Source organism: Rhodnius prolixus, unplaced genomic scaffold (genome assembly GCF_049639745.1).
Source record: "Rhodnius prolixus isolate KJV_2025 unplaced genomic scaffold, Rpr scaffold_9, whole genome shotgun sequence".
Lineage (NCBI taxonomy): Eukaryota > Metazoa > Arthropoda > Insecta > Hemiptera > Reduviidae > Rhodnius > Rhodnius prolixus.
The window spans coordinates 6,599,897-6,616,836 of record NW_027411604.1 but is presented as its reverse complement, the minus strand read 5'-3'; the positions used below and the strand labels follow the sequence as shown (position 1 = coordinate 6,616,836).

The 16,940-nt window shown below is 30.4% G+C and overlaps 1 protein-coding gene and 1 long non-coding RNA gene across 8 annotated transcripts in view; one reads left to right on the top strand and one right to left on the bottom strand.

Moving 5' to 3' along the window:
• The window catches only part of LOC141454592 (uncharacterized), a 319,464-nt gene extending 306,064 nt beyond the window's left edge, over nt 1-13,400 (bottom strand). The window contains exons 1-3 of the long non-coding RNA XR_012458796.1: nt 12,581-13,400; nt 11,323-11,508; nt 10,745-10,975 (exon numbers count right to left, since the gene is read on the bottom strand). This is a non-coding gene — a long non-coding RNA (uncharacterized lncRNA). The remainder of the gene's footprint in view (nt 1-10,744; nt 10,976-11,322; nt 11,509-12,580) is intronic.
• Nucleotides 67-10,958, top strand: LOC141454583 (uncharacterized). 7 transcript variants are annotated; one of them, XM_074129015.1, is made up of 8 exons: nt 67-635; nt 838-1,011; nt 2,116-2,348; nt 3,534-3,616; nt 5,549-5,706; nt 6,643-6,856; nt 7,432-7,568; nt 8,088-8,428. In XM_074129015.1, the coding sequence occupies exons 1-3, from the start codon at nt 311-313 to the stop codon at nt 2,217-2,219; spliced, it is 603 nt and encodes a 200-aa protein (XP_073985116.1). In that variant the 5' UTR covers nt 67-310; the 3' UTR covers nt 2,220-2,348; nt 3,534-3,616; nt 5,549-5,706; nt 6,643-6,856; nt 7,432-7,568; nt 8,088-8,428. The 7 variants fall into 7 exon arrangements, 5 of the variants coding, with proteins under 5 accessions (XP_073985116.1, XP_073985115.1, XP_073985114.1 ...); XM_074129014.1 differs by having other exon boundaries at nt 3,534-5,142; XM_074129013.1 differs by having other exon boundaries at nt 3,534-5,706; nt 7,475-7,568.
• Nucleotides 13,401-16,940: the final 3,540 nt, after the last annotated feature.

Genomic DNA, 16,940 nt, shown 5'->3' with positions numbered 1-16,940 from the left:
TTATCCAAAAAAGAAAAAGTTAATAGCAATTTCGCCAATTACAATTACAATTTGTTATCATAATAAAAAATTTTCATGTGTTTCTAAATAAAAATCATATGCTTAAAAATTAGGTCCTAAACTTTGCAGTCATTGTAAAATCGTTTTCTGCAGATATAGGTGAAAAGTACTTGCCCTTTATGTCCTTTAAAAATAATGTGATATATTATTTTTTAAAGTGCTTTAATTTTTTTACAAAGTACCCTTTTTTTTCAATACACTGTGTCATACTTTCTCTCAATTTTTCTTGATTTGCTTAATTTTTTTAGAAATGAAGTTATTATGTTTGTTTTTATTAAAATTTTTATTTGATTTGGTAAATGTTGAAAATACTAATGTTTACCATACAGAGTTAACTGTAGAGGAACAAAGAACCCTTAATAATAACGACTCAACTGATGAAGTGAACCAAAATAGTGTCGAACAAGTAGGTGAACTTGTAAATGATATGGTTTCTACACTGATGGATCAACGTGGCCGAGAGGCAGTAGGGCTACGGAGAGAGTCATATAATGTGCACAGATCTAGAAGTCCGAGTAACAGAATAAGATCTACTTCTTCTCACAGGAGGTGCAGAAGAAGAAGACAACGGGGAGGTAATTTTATAGCCCAAATTTTCTTAGTGTATGTCTTGAATGGATAGAACGTTTAGAGGATGTGCATGCCAGAACTTGGGAGTATGCAAGGATATTAAGTTTTCCGATAAGGGTAGAGCACTGTCTGATGTAGCTATCTTGTTTTACTGAATAAAATTTCATTTATTGCATAATAATTACACATGTTCTTGTTTAACTGCAGCGACAACACACGAATCTCCTACAGAAAGGCAGCCACGTGCACACGACGAGAGAGATCGAGAAGTTACCTATGAATTGATCACAAAGAAAACTGTTCCATGTGAGATGTCAAGAACATGGCGTTTAGTTCCCATATATAAAAAAACTGGATGCGTCAGAAGTTGCAAAACAAGAGGTCGATCTATTTTACAGTTTTCTAAGGGAGAGTAGAAACTTTAGTTAGAGCTATTAGTAGGTCAAGAGACTGTTGTGCATTCACATCGTTTAGTTTCTGTTTTATAACATTTGAAGTGTTTTTGCCTGGGATAGAAATTTAATGTAAGTATTAGAAATATGCGAACAGAAAGCCATCCACCAAAGCTTGAATATATCAGCATGTTGCATGTTCAATGAGTTTTAAAGTTTTCATTTAAAAATTTTACTTATTTAAACATTTTTGAAATGATTAGAATAACATATTCATCCATATTTTATTTAACAATCATTATTTCGGTGAGAATGCAACGATGTCCGATTTTAAATTTGAATCCTCGCGCCCCTTTCCTGCTTAAAATACATTTACAACTTCTCAGTTCTAAAATATTACTCTCACAGAATTACAAAAAAAAAAAAAAATTATAGAACGTGTACTAGATTTCAATTATTTTAATTCATAATTTTTACAAATGTTTGACAATTCCTTAATATTATGGATAACACTACGTAACCTCCCTTACTCAGTCTGTTCAGTCAGTAAGTGTAGTGCGGTTGGGGAAGTACAGTCGAAATTCCTTCCCTAATCTGGTTATTCTTCCACTGAGATGGTTGAAAGACCGAAACCGAAAAGGGGTATAACAAAATACGTTCTATCACGGACAAAATTACAAATATTACGAACTGCGGACCTAACCTCATTTTCATAAGACTAGTAAATTCTTAAGCCTTTACGAAGACCTATAAAAAGTAAAGTTCTATATCGAAGTGAAGTTACGAAAACCACAAGATGAGTACGATAAGCTTAATTCGTTTGTAGAACGAGTTAGACCTGTACATGAAATTGACTACTTATATTACATTAACAGTACAACTGAGATGTCATTAATTCAACAAACATAGATTTAATAAAAAGAAGCCTTATTTAATGATATTAAGTAACCTATGTACGTATTACATTAATTATAATTACAATTGTTGATGTATTTCGGGAGAAACAGGTTTATGTTATTGATGTACTTCGTATAATATAGCCAGTGTAAGAAAAAATAACGAGATGACAATGTGTATATATCACAAATTTTAGGGCTTGAGAAAGGTATGGAATATATCGAAACTTTTGTACATGATGGTGATTTCGGCAATTCAGATGAAAAATTAAGTGGCTTCGTAGATAGGACTGATATGTAGTTACTATTGACGATTTCATAACAAGAATGAAGGGGGTAATAATGCCTACAAGCAGGAGTAGAATGAGAAGTACTAGCTGGAGCAAGTGTTGTGTGAACAAGACCTTTCTCTTAGTATCGGCTTCATAAGGTATTTTGCTTATCTTTGTCTGTTTGCCTTTTAATTTTTCCCTTTTACTTTAATATCCACCAAGCAGTCGTTACAATTCAATTACTTTTTCTTACGCAAAATCACAAGGTCGTACGATCAAGTAAAATGTTATTCAATTTTGAACGGAAATATTTGTTTTCGATAAATGTTTTTACGAATCGTCAAGTTTCGTATGTGATAAAAATCAATAATGGAAAATTCAAATTTTGATATTTAGTTTAATGGCTCCTTTTGGCGAAATTCTGTCAATCTAACTACAAATTTACTGAATCTGATTTTTCATATTTTCTCTAGAACAGCATTTACTATGTTCCGTAAACAACGTACATTCATTATATTATTAAGTCCTAATCGTGTATTCAAACATTTCTCTTGAAAAATTGATAAAAAAAAACTAAAAACTCTCTGTAATAAATAGAAGACTGCTATGGCAGCTTGTATGGAGCATTCTGTACTTATGAAGAAATCGTGGGGTACTACCTTTCCAATTGTCAACGAATTCATTCTCCCTAATCAAAAATCTTTAGGAAAATAGTAAATGCTCTTCAGTTCGCATTGATCTTACCATTGAAATGACCTCAAAATCTTTTATCCTCCATCTGGCGAAATTCTTTCTTTGCATAATTATTGTGCATATCATTGTTTTAGTTTAATTACTACATTTATTTATTTTTATGAATGATAATTCCTCAATAGTTATGGATATTAAATGTGTTTCTTTAGCTTTTATGAATTGAATGAAATAATTTTGAAAAAATTGAACTTGAAAAATAGTTTATTTTGACAAACTTAATAAACTAATGATTTAAATTTATGGCAGAGTGTAACTTGACTATAATACAAGTTTAGTATAACGTTAATTTGCAACGTAGGAGTAATTCATGTAAAAATAATGTTTTACAGTGCTACGAATACGTTTCTAAAAGATTGATCTGTTTAAAAGATTTAAACTAAAATTTCAGCATTCATATTTGATTTATTTCTTTAATTCCTGAAAGATACACATTTATCTTAAACAAATAGTTGCTTTTTAATTTTCAGTATCATTGAATAGAATTCATACTATTCATTCATCATTCATCAATAAATTCAATGATCATGGAATGCTTTTTATTAAAGATTAAATCTATAAACAGTTTATTTCATTGAATGATGATTTTTCAGATTGAAAACAGCCAATACTGTGTGCCAATAACTACAAAAATGTCCATCAGCTAAAGTGGAAATGAAAAACATCGATCAAATGAGTATGTACAACAACTTTTGTTATGAATAATTTGCTAAAAAAATTTATTATTAGGTATGTATAATTTGCATGTTTGTAATACAATCTTATTTATTAAATGATTTTTTTACTTAAATTAAAAAAATAAAAAGTATTGTTTAGTAAATAAAATACAAAAAGAATTGCTAAGAAACATTTAAACCTAACAGAGAAACATAAAATAATTAATAAATAGCTATTTTCAATTATTTTTTTTTAAAGTTTAATGAAAAATTCTATATCAAATATAAAACAGTAGCATGAAACTCTTATAGTCTTTATTCTAATAATAAAAAAAATGTATTATTTAGGTGTAATATGTAATTTGCATGTTTATGTCACAATCATATTGACTAGATGTATTATTTAGTAGGAGAATAAAGAAAAACGTTTATTTAAAAAATATATATATTTGATACCTATTTTTTGTTACATAAACTTAGTATTTTACTTTCTATGATAAGAAAATATACATATATAATTGAATAAAATACAAAAAGAAGTTCATTTATTTTGATATAGAGTTATGTATTATTAGTAGCATCTTCTGATAATAGGTAAACATTTTGAATGTTATTAAATTTTATTTTAAGAAAATAAAGAGCAAAATTTCAAAAGTTTTTTAAATAAAAGTTCAGTTTAACTGATAAAATGTGCGTTTTGAATGAAGTTTTAATGTAGTATGAATCAAATTCGTATTTCTCCTCCTTATGTTTAATGAAGTATTTTTTTCAGTTCATGTAGTGCATGAAGGAGAACATCGCAGACATATTGCAGATTACTTATCGGAATAATTTCTAGATCAACCGAATAAATAAAATGTAGTATAAGACTAAGAAAGCTCCTTTGGAGAAATTCAATCTGGGCCACTTGTATGTCCTATAATGCATTGATTATTTTAATGTAGAATCGTTCATTTCAATTAATTCCATAAAGTATATACCAGCATATTGCATGTTCTATGCTAATATAAAAGTTTTCCTTTTAAGATTTTACTAACTTACGCATTTTTTAAATTAGAATCGCATATTCATTCATATTTTACTTAACAATAGTAAATAGTAGCAGTGAAAATGTCGAAAATTTAAATTAAATTCTCGCGCCTCCCTCGTATAAAATACACTTCCAACTTCTCATTTATAAAATATTACTCGCACAGAATTAAAAAAAAAAAAAAATCTTTTTAACATGTACTAGATTTTAATTATTTTAATTCATAATTTTTACAAATGTTTGACAATTCGTTAATATTTTGGATAACACTACGTAACCTCCCTTACACCGTCTGCTCAGTCAGTAAGTGTAGTGTGGCCTGGGGAGAGAAGTGAAGTCGAAATCCATACACTAATCTGGTTATTCTACCTCTGAGATGGTTGAAAGACCGAAATCGATAAGGGGAACAATAAAAATACGTCCTACTACGGAAAAAATTACAAATATTACGCAATGCGAATGTAACATTTTCACAAGACTTATAAATTCTTTAGCCTCTACGAAGACCTATAAAAAGTAAGTTTTGAGAAGTGTTAGTTCTATATCGAAGTGAAGTAAGGAAAACCACAAGTCAAGATTCTAAGACGAGGAAGATGAGTACGATAAGCTTAATTCGCTTGTACAACGAGTTGACCTGTACATGAAATTGACTTATCTTACATTAACAGTATAACTGAGGAGTCATTAATCAACAGATATAGATTTAATAAAAAGGAACCTTATTTAATGATATGATATGGAATCTATGTGCGTATTATATACAATTGTTTATGTAATTTGGGAGAATCATTTCATGGTTTTGCTAGTGTTAGAAAAAATAAGATGACATGCATATATTATAAATTTTAGGACTTGAAAAAAAAAGTAGATAAATATATCGGAACTTTGGTATTTATACATGATTCTGATTTCGGCAATTCAGGTGAAATATTAAATGGCTTCGTAGATATGACTGATATGAAGTTACTATTGACGATTTCGTAACAAGAATGAAGAGGGTAGTAGTGCCTACAAGCAGGAGTAGAATGAGAAATACTTGCTGGAGCAAGTGGTGTGAACAAGACCTTTCGTTTTCATAAGGTACTTTGCTTATCTTTAGCACTTGGAACTTTAATTTTTCACTTTTACTTTAATAACCACTAAGCAATCGTTACAATTCAATTACTTTTTCTTACGCATAATAATTACAAGGTGTCACGTTCAAGTAGAATGTTATTCAATTTTCAACGGAAATATTTGTTTTCGAAAAATGTTTTTACGAATCGTCAAGTTTCGTGTGTGATGAAAATCAATAATGGGAAATTCAAATTTTGATATTTAGTTTAATGGCTCCTTTTGGCGAAATTCTGTCAATCTAACTGCAAATTTACTGAATACGATTTTTCGTATTTTCTCTTGAACAGCATTTACAATTTCCTGTAAACAACGTACTTTCAATATATTATCATGATCTAGAGCATGTATTGAAACATTTCTCTCTTGAAAAATTGATAAAAACTAAAAACTCTCTGTAATAAATAAAAGACTGCTATGGCAGCTGGTATGGAGCAATCTGTACTTTGACAGAAATCGTGTGGTCCTTTCTAATTGTCATCGAATTCAGTCTCCCCCATCAAAAATCTTTAGGAATATAGCATATGCTCTTCGGTTCGCATTGTTCTTACCATTCATAATGACTTCAAAATCTTTTGTCCTCCATCTTGCGAAATCCTTTTTTCCCTTATTGTTTTGAGGAAGCTCTTACAGTTGTCTTACATTCTATAATACTTAGAACGGTATAATGTGGAAGAATTACTTTATTATTATGTTTAAGGAAGAGTTTTTGATTTAAACAAAATTTCAATGGTAAGTTGTGTCGAGAGAAATTCGCGAATGCTCTCAACAGTAGTCGTTAGTGTACAACTTATTCGTTGTAGCGTACCCTTAGTGCCAAATTTCTACCTATTTTTACCATTTCATTTCTTTACTCATTGAACTTATACGTTTCGGAACAACAATGTTTTTTAATATTTTTAGCTGGTATATTCAAGTTTGATTTCTATGAGAACTTTTTGTGGGTAATATAAAGTTCAGAATTTGGTAAAACGTAATCGCGATTCACTAAATTAGTCACAAGTCCAGAGTACTGCCTGCAAAACTGTTCTTCAATGGAAGCCCAAGTGAAAAAGGCGTAAAACACGAATCCAATGTGAATACATCAACAAACATTGGATAGGAATAAAAAAAAAAGGTATGTAATTATTATGATAAATAATATGTATGTTTTTATCACAATTAAAAATTGCATGTTAAAAAAGGTAATAATTTTGTTGCTTAATAAAAAAGCCATTACAAAAATGATTTAATTTATTTTTCCATTTAATGTGTGAATCGAAATAATTGTTTCCACTTTATTGGAAGAAAGGATGTCATTTAATTTAAATAAATAAAGTTAATAATCTAAGTTAATGCTATAGATTCTATAAAAATGCCATTTTTACACCGACACAAAGCGTCGGTGTTGTCGCCGACGAAGCTGCGGATTTTCGCTTCTCTAGTTATTTATTTTATGGTGATATATAAATGTGAATGCAATCGCATTATTTTTATTTCGTCTGACTTATATTCTATAGTATAGAATATTTAATCAAATGAAACTCTTATTCAGCCAGTATAAAGTTCTATACAATAATTATTTCTTTATTGATTTCTAACTTTTTTGTTAGCTTGAATTTCATGGATAAAGTTATTTTATTTAAAAAATTTAATGTAGTATGAATCAAATTCGTATTTCTCCTACCTATGTTTAATGAAGTATTTTTTCAGTTCATGTAGTGCTAACATCAATGGTTTTTTTATCAACTTGCAGCCCTGTTAAGCTCAGCTTTTATCTGAAATGAATTTTTAAAGGCCTTTCTATACTTCCAGTAGCACCACATAAATATGAAGTGATTCGCATCTAGGTAAGTCTTATATTATTATTTATTATGTTCCGAGTGATACAACAAGTACTAAAACTTTTTTAGTGTAAATTAATTTTTTCTTATAAATGAAAAAAGTTGTAATTCTTGTTGATTCTGAGTAAAGTTTTAATTAAAAACTTGAACATCAAACATGCATGTGAATTCTGCATCATTTCCCAATCACATAGAACTATTTTTAGTCAAGCTTATAATTTTTTTAATCATTTTCTTAAAGGTAATTCAGTAATAATAATGCTAGTAGATAATGTGTGTTATATTGTTCCATTAAAATGAATTTTATTCCTCAGGAATAAGTGTGTTATTTTAGAAATATATTTCATTATCATTGAATGAAAACATTTATGGTTTTTTAAAAAAATCAATTCTTTAGCTTCATTACAGTCCTCTTTATTTAACCTTTATAATATACATAAATTGTTATACATGTTTTTCTTAATGCTAGGTGAAACTTCTTACATTTTAATTATTTCAATTACAATAAATAATGTTGATTTTCAGAATTAATACTGGTGATACCAAGAGTACTGCCTGCAAATTATCCATCAATGGAGGGCCAAGTGAAAAAGACGTAAAACACCAATCCAACGTGAATGTGTCAACAAACATTGGTTAGGAATCTATAAAAAAAGGTAAGTAATTATTATACGTAATATGCATGATTTGAACACAATTAAAAATTGCATGTTTAAAAAAAATATGTTTGTTTCTGAATAAAAAAGTCTTAAAAAATTATTTTATTTATTTTTGTATTTATTCTGGTAAATAATATAAAAAAAAGTAAAAATAAAACGAAAAAATTGATAATATTTTTTAATACAGTTCAAAATGATGAAAAAATAGGTAAAAATAAAAAAGATAACCTAAAAGGAAGGTTACAGAGTCTAGGGAGTGGTAGAAGTAAAAAAGGAAGCCTAGAGGGAAGGTTAAAGACAATGGCCGACCGACAGTGTCGTGAGAGTATGGAAGAGCAACAGTCAGCTGGGCGATCTAGGAGGCTACCGATCAGGTGAGTTTATTGGCCGCCATCTTGCTCTGGGAGGCTATATAACAAAGTTCGCTGGAAGGGCGGGGCAGGGTGGGGAGAACCGTCGAAGCGACAACATCTCCCGAAATCATGATTCTTTGAGAGAGAGGTAAAATAGGTAAAAATAAAAAAGATAACCTAAAAGGAAGGTTACAGAGTCTAGGGAGTGGTAGAAGTAAAAAAGGAAGCCTAGAGGGAAGGTTAAAGACAATGGCCGAAGCGACAACATCTCCCGAAATCATGATTCTTTGAGAGAGAGGTGATGGATGTTAGACTAGACTAGATAAGAGATATGTTTGGAGCGACGAGCGATCTACCCCCCTGCATCACTCAAGTCGTACTGACGAGAATTTGTGCTGCTGCCGTATATATAGGGAAGGTTACACCACTGCTACCTGGTGGCCACTTCTGGAACTACTCTCTCACCTGTCTGATAAGTGGCGCCCTCTGACGGATTTTTTTGGAACTAATTTTTTTAAATTATTTTTAAGTTTCTCTGTTCCTTTTAAACGTTTTTTAACACTTTTTTCTGTATTTTACTAATTTATTAAGTATTTTTTCATATCATAGGATGTAAAATAATACTAAGACTTTGTAAAAAAAAAAAATAGACATGCAATAAATATCTTTTTTAAAAACCTAATCGTTTTTCTTTGTTCTCCTGCTCTACAATACTTTTTTTTACAATTCAATAAATCATATAATACAAAAGATAGTGACATAAACATGCAAATTACATGCATCTAAATAACATATTTTTTTAGTAATTGATTCATATCAAGTTGTTTGTATTTACTCATTTGATCGATGTTTGAACTTTTGTCGTGAACACTTCACTCTACCCCATCACCCACTAGTCTATATATAGAAGAAGGTTATAGAATTGCTAATTGAAGAGTAGAAGAGTAGACCTAATTAAATTAAACTACTTTTTACATTTTTTTTATCATCTTTTTTGCATTCTAGTCTTTTGTATTATATTTTTAAATATTTAAAGAAATAAATAAAAACAGTTATTTAAATTAGAGGTTTTCCTTTATTCTGGCAACATCGTCTTTTTCGTATTGATGAAAATTTCAGCAAGCAATGAACATACTGCATTTTAATGTTGAACTAAACCTTCTTTGAAGCAAACTAACACTAACTTGAAAGTTTAACTTAGGTTTTATAGAACTGCAATCTTTTAGTAGGCGAAAATTAATTAAAATTTCATGATTACTTTTTTCATGAAATCAAAAGTATTAATTTGTCTGGAATTTTTTTTTCTTGTTAACATGCTTTAAAAGTAATATATAATAGTTAAGACTACCTGAAGTAGAATTCCACAAATTATCAGGGTAGGTTCCAAGATTGCCTAATTTGTTTCATGAACGAAATGTAGAAATTAGATGTGAATCACCTCATCTTATATGGGAGTGCTGCTGGAAGTAATGGAGGACCATGATCAAGAATAGCCAGCAAAGGGCAGAAAGGGTCTTTGAGCGAAGGCACTGGATGAAGAGAAAAACATACTACATTTTAAAACACATAACTTTTATATTGAAACCTTTTTAATGCAATTTTGATATTGAAACATAAGATGAAGTTGAGGCATAGCCTCTAAAACAGTCCACTATATGGGACCCAAGAGTTCAAAATGAACAATTAACATTGCAACAGAATAACCAATTTTGAAGATATATATATATCACATGGAAGTTGAAATGTTGTAATGGAGATTCAATCTAAGTAAGCTTCATAATCAAACTTATAATTAATATTATGTTACAGGTTGGTATTACATAATGTAAAGCCAGGACAAAAGTAGTTTGGCACTTCCCTTGAACATATATAAGACAAACCGAACATATTATCACTTTTATATATAACTTTAATAGCTTAATCTGATAATTTATCAAATACCTATGGGGAAAAAATTGTTTTAAACATCTTAATTTTTTGGTGAAATAATAAATAATTTAATTTATAGAGTCCAGAGGAAAGGGAGCAAAATGAAGAGAAAAATTAGGAGCTAAAAGGGACTTATCATGTATACTTTTATATTGCATAGAAATATTGAGTACAGAAAACCAGTGAACTTGGAGGTGTTCCTGTCATGCTCATGCTAATTTATGTAAGATTAAGAACTTACTTGTTTTTCAACCAATTTTGCACTTAAAGTTTCCTTATTTTTGTAGAATATTAGCTTCATTATTCTCTCTCAGGTAGCGTCTTTGGAAGTTAAGAATAACTGCGTACTCTTTGTCCCTGCGTTGGTTACTACTTATTTTACTGTGACTCCAGTTTACCTCTCTAATCTAGAGAATAGAGCTCTCCGACCGTCGAAGCTACATCTCCCTTACCACTACCGAACATCATGATTCTGTGGGAGAGAGGTGATGAATGTTAATTAATTATTTTAAGTTTCTCTGTTAGGTTTAAATGTTTCTTAGCAATTCTTTTTGTATTTTATTGATTTATATGTATATTGTTTGAATAGTAAAGTGTAAAATATGAAGTCTATGTAAAAACAAAATAGGTATGCAAATAAATATTTTTTTTTTCAAATTAAAGATTTTTATTTATTCTCCTACTAAATAATACTTTTTATTTTTTTAATTTAAGTAAAAAAATCATTTAATAAATAAGATTGTAATACAAACATGCAAATTATACATACCTAATAATAATTTTTTTTAGCAATTGATTCATAACAAAAGTTGTACATACTCATTTGACCGATGTTTTTCATTTCCACTTTAGTTGATGGACAGTTTTGCAGTTATTGGCACACAAGAAAATCATCATTCAATGAAATAAACTGTTTATAGATTTAATCTTTAATAAAAAGCATTCCATGATCATTGAATTTATTGATGAATGATGAATGAATAGTATGAATTCTATTCAATGAAACTGAAAATTAAAAAACAACTATTTGTTTAAGATAAATTTGTATCTTTCAGGAATTAAAGAAATAAATCAAATATGAATGCTGAAATTTTATTTAAATCTTTTAAACCGATCAATCTTTTAGAAAGGTATTCGAAGCATTGTGAAACATTATTTTTACATGAATTACTCCTACGTTGCAAATTAACGTTGTACTAAACTTGTTTTAGTCAAGTTACACTCTGCCATAAATTTAAATCATTAGTTTATAAAGTTTGTCAACCAAAATAAACTATTTTTCAAGTTCAATTTTTATCAAAACTATTTCATTTAATTCATAAAAGCTAAAGAAACACATTTAATTTCCATAACTATTGAGGAATTATCATTCATAAAAATAAATCAATGTAACTGTAATTAAACTAAAACAATGATATGCACATAACAATAATTTTGCAAAGAAAGAATTTCGCCAGATGGAGGATAACAGATTTTGAGGTCATTTGAATGGTAAGATCAATGCGAACTGAAGAGCATTTACTATTTTCTTAAAGATTTTTGATTAGGGAGACTGAATTCGTTGACAATTGGAAAGGTAGTACTCCACGATTTCTTCATAAGTACAGAATGCTCCATACCAGCTGCCATAGCAGTCTTTTATTTATTACAGAGAATTTTGTTTTTTTATCCATTTCTCAAGAGAAATGTTTCAATACACGCTTAGACCACAACAATATAATGAAAGTATATTGTTTACAGAATATCGTAAATGCTGTTCAAGAGAAAATACGAAAAATCAGATTCAGTATATTTGCAGTTAGATTGGCAGATATTCGCCAAAAAGAGCCATTAAACTAAATATCAAAATTTGAATTTTCCATTCTTGATTTTCATCACACACGAAACTTGACGATTCGTAAAAACATTTTTCGAAAACAAATATTTCCGTTGAAAATTGAATAACATTCTACTTGAACGTGACACCTTGTAATTATTATGCGTAAGAAAAAGTAATTGCAATTGTAACGAGTGCTTGGTGGATATTAAAGTAAATGTGAACAATTAAAGGGCCAAATGACAAAGATAAGCAAAATACCTTATGAAGCCGATACAAAAAAGAAAGGTCTTGTTCACACAGCACTTGCTCCAACAAGTACTTCTCATTCTACTCCTGCTTGTAGGCACTACAACCCCCTTCATTCTTGTTACGAAATCGTCAATAGTAACTTCATATCAGTCCTATCTACGAAGCCACTTAATTTTTCATCTGAATTGACGAAATCACCATCATGTATGAATACCAAAGTTTTCACCTCTTTCAAGCTTAAAATTTATACATATTGTCATCTTGTTATTTTTTCTTACACTGGCTATATTATACGAAGTACATCAATAACAAAAACTTGTTTCTTTCAATTCTTGATTCTCCCGAAATACATAAACAATTTTAATACGTACATAGGTTAATTAATATCAAATAATGCTCCTTTTATTAAATCAATATCTGTTGATTTAATGACTCCTCAGTTACACTGTTAATGTAATATAAGTAGTCAATTTCATGTACAGGTCTAACTCGTTCTACAAGCGAATTAAACTTATCGTACTCATCTTCTTCGTCTTGTGGTTTTCGTAACTTCACTTCGATATAGAACTAACATGTCTCGAACTTTACTTTTTATAGGTCTTCGTAAGGGCTTAAGAATTTACTAGTCTTATGAAAATGAGGTTACGTCCGCAGTGCGTAATATTTGTAATTTTGTCCGTGATAGCATTTTTGATAACAAATAAACCCTTTTTTCGGTTTCGGTCTTTCAACCATCTCAGAGGTAGAATAACCAGATTAGGGTAGGTATTTCGACGTCACGCACTGTACTCCCCTGCCCGCACTGTACGTACTGACTGAGCAGACTGATTTAGGGAGGTTATGTAGTGTTATCCATAATATTAACGAATTAAACATTTGTTAAAATTATGAATTAAAAGATTTGAAATCTAGTACATGTTCTATACATTAATTAATTTTTTTTGTAATTCTGTGCGAGTAATATTTTAGAACTGAGAACTTGTAAATGTATTTTATGCTGGAAACAGGCGCGAGAATTCAAATTTAAAATACGGACATCGTTGCATTCTCACCGAAATAATGATTGTTAAATAAAATATGGATGAATATGTTATTCTAATCATTTCAAAAATGCTTAAATAAGTAAAGTCTTTAAAGGAAAACATTTTTTAACCCATTGAACATGCAACTTGCTGATATATTCAAGCTTTGGTGGATGGCTTTCTGTTTGCATATTTCTAATATTTACATTTCTATCCCAGGCAAAAACACTTCAATTGTTATAAAACAGAAACTAAACGATGTGAATGCACAACAGTTCCTTGACCTACTAATAGCTCTAACTAAAACTACCGGTCAAACAGAAATGTCCGAATTAGCAGTAACTATCTAATGACGGTTTGGAATTGGGATAAAAACCCCCATCTACTCTATATTGGCTGAAATATTTATGCCACTTCTTGGTCTAGGTTATGTTTGAGTATGTAGTCTACATAACGTATGTAAAATATTCCACCAATTTATTTATTAAATTGTGGAACAAGTATTTGTATATATATTTCTGACAATTCTGTAATATTACTCCAAATACTGAAATTTGGAAGAAAATTGAAGCCCTAATGAAGCAATCGAATACTTTTATTCATGTAGTCAACAGCTACTGATCAATAAAATTTAAGCACAAAGTAGCTCTTCAATTTGCTTAGTCGAACAGGTTCAAATCACCTACCCTAAGTGGTTTTAGAAAAGGAAAAGGAAACGACCTCCATTTAGGTTTTACAATTAATAAAATAACAGCGTTACTTTTAGATTTCACCACTTCTAATGTATGACTCGATCTTGCTAAGAATCTGCGAAGATTGACTTAATCTGCCGAATTGGTTCATAAAGTATACAATTGAAATTATAGTGAATGGACTGTTTCTACAATAAAATAACGGATTACAGAACCTACCCAGCTTGGATTTCTCCAAGGGAGTATTCTAAATACTAAATTCTATTTATTTAGTTGATGTAGAAATTGTTTTGGTGAATAAATAATTATCAATATGCCGAAGATGTTTACATAAACCAATTAAAAGAAATAAACGTGCGCTTGAAGGAGTACTAATTCAGCTAAAAAAGTACTAAAACGTTGGTGTGATACGAATTGCCTATCGTTATAAGCATCTAAATCAGTTCTCTGTCCATTGTCCTAAAGGAGGGAATTGGCCTTAGTGTACTTTAAATTTCTATGCAAAAGGCCCGCCAAATTATCAAGTGTCACTTTGGATAGAGTACTAAATTGGAAATACTTCATTGGGAATTCGGGCGATATTTCTATTCACCTTTCGGGAGTCTATTCTTTGATAAGGCTTTGTGTTCTCTCACTACTAGATGCAGGGCCGGCTCCAGGTTTTTGAGGGACCTTAGGCGACAGAGCCAAAGCGGGCCCCTTTGTGGAGGAAATCATGTGGCGATAGCCAACTAGATTAAAAAGTACACAGTTAATAAAAAGATCTAAATAAATAGGCCAGTCGATATTCTGAAGATTAGCCGTCTTCTTTGGCAATCATTCTGTTTAAAACCATGTACCTTGTGCTTTGTTGACTTAACGTCTTTAATCGCTCCTTCTAGGTCTCTGAGAGGGACGGAAATAGTCGGGGCCCCCTAGAAACGATATGGGTCCTGGCACTTACCCGGGTAAGCCTGATGTGGACGTTGGCTATATTGTGAATACCATTCCACCTCTGGTTTAGTTATTAAAACACTGAAGCAGAAATCTCTATCTTTCCAGTAAATCTAGAAGAGAGTCCCTTATTTTTCCATTAATTTTGCAATTTTAAGTGACAATTCTAGCTTCCCTATGAATTTATTCTACCTCTGCCTGAATTATTAATACACTGAAGCAAAAATCTTAAATTTTTCAATCAAACTACGTAGTCCGGAATTACTTATCTATGGATTAATTTGGCAATGGTAACTTCACATTCTTAGTTACCCGTCTACAATCTCATCATCTTTACAGAAAGAATGTTTACAGGATGAAGTAAACAGCTTTAGCTATATCTGACGAAGCGCTTTCAATAAATTTTCAGAACAACTCTCAGCAGATTTCCAGCATGGGATGTTCTGAAAAGTTTTTATATACTTCGCTAGATCTATACGAAAAATAGAAAACCTAAGCAGATAAGAACTACTTCACGACCAAAGACCCTTGAGGTTACTTTCTCAAATTAGAGAGAGCGAGAGATCTTACCCAATTACAGATATTGCAACGAGTGATATGCAGATTGTTACATGTGTTCATACTTGAATAAGTGTGAAAGTCTGTGGGCTGAATCTTTGCGTTTTGGTTTTTCGGTTGATTAGTTGCTGGAATACTCATTATATTTAGGAGGGGCATTTTGTCGATGTCTCCATTCTGTGTATAAAAACCAGCAAGTTATGTTTTTCGCTTATATCAAAATACAGTCAATCATGTGGTATATAGTAAGTTAATTACATCTACCTTATTTTATTTTCTTTTTTTCTTAGTTCTGTTTTTATGTAATACTATTCATTTCTTGTGTGGAGAGGTAGTGTAGTCAGTGTAGACTTACGCTCATTTATGGTGTTGTTAACGTTTCTGATATCTAAAATCTGAAATTAATGATCCATCTATAAAACCAGATTTACTGCAATCTGTTTCATTCGAAATTCCTAGTGTACAAAAATAAAAAATAAATGAAAGTAAATCGCGTGTTGGTGACCTTCGAAAATGGCAAGATTTTTAAATCAAACTCCAACAGTTACAGACGAAAATAGACGACTTATTTTTACGATGCGAAATTCTTGTTTTCTTGTTGATTCGTTTGTGGGCTAAAATCTGGCTACTAATTTTCTTTTAGAATAAATTTGTTTTTAATTTCCTTTTAAACAAAATCTGAGCGTTCCTAAAGTAAACTCGCCATGCTTTCCATTCCAAATTATTTGCGAAAGTTAGTATACTTCAAAATCTCTGATTGCCTCTTTTCAGATTTAATTAGTACAATCCCTCTGCCATAATTGAATTATGGAATTTAAAGAAAAAGAGAGAGAAAAAATGAAAACTGCAGAAAAGAAATTTGATTAATAGATTGGTATTGGTATGGGAGTGTCCATAATCAAAATCGACTGTGACCTAACAGATCAATCGTGACTTAGTATTAGTGTTTGTACATAGCATATTTCTGTAAACATTTATATGAATACTGTGTTTGTAATAATAATGAGCTAGAATTTGCCTGTTAGTATGGTAAACCCAAATAGCTGCATATATCAACTATCTTTAAAGGCCCAACGGAGGTTGTATGTTGGATGATGTTCGGGGTTGATGTGGGTTATTGGTATTACATACCCGCCGGAAGGACGGTGAAGAAACAGCCCACTT

Bases quoted from the DNA above. Each gene is read 5' to 3' on its own strand.
- LOC141454583 (XM_074129016.1), top strand. From the start codon at position 311: ATGAAGTTATTATGTTTGTTTTTATTAAAATTTTTATTTGATTTGGTA. The intron at 636-837 runs GTAATTTTATAG...GTTTAACTGCAG, and splicing joins AAGAAGAAGACAACGGGGAG to CGACAACACACGAATCTCCT. The intron at 1,012-2,115 runs GTCGATCTATTT...CACAAATTTTAG, and splicing joins CAGAAGTTGCAAAACAAGAG to GGCTTGAGAAAGGTATGGAA.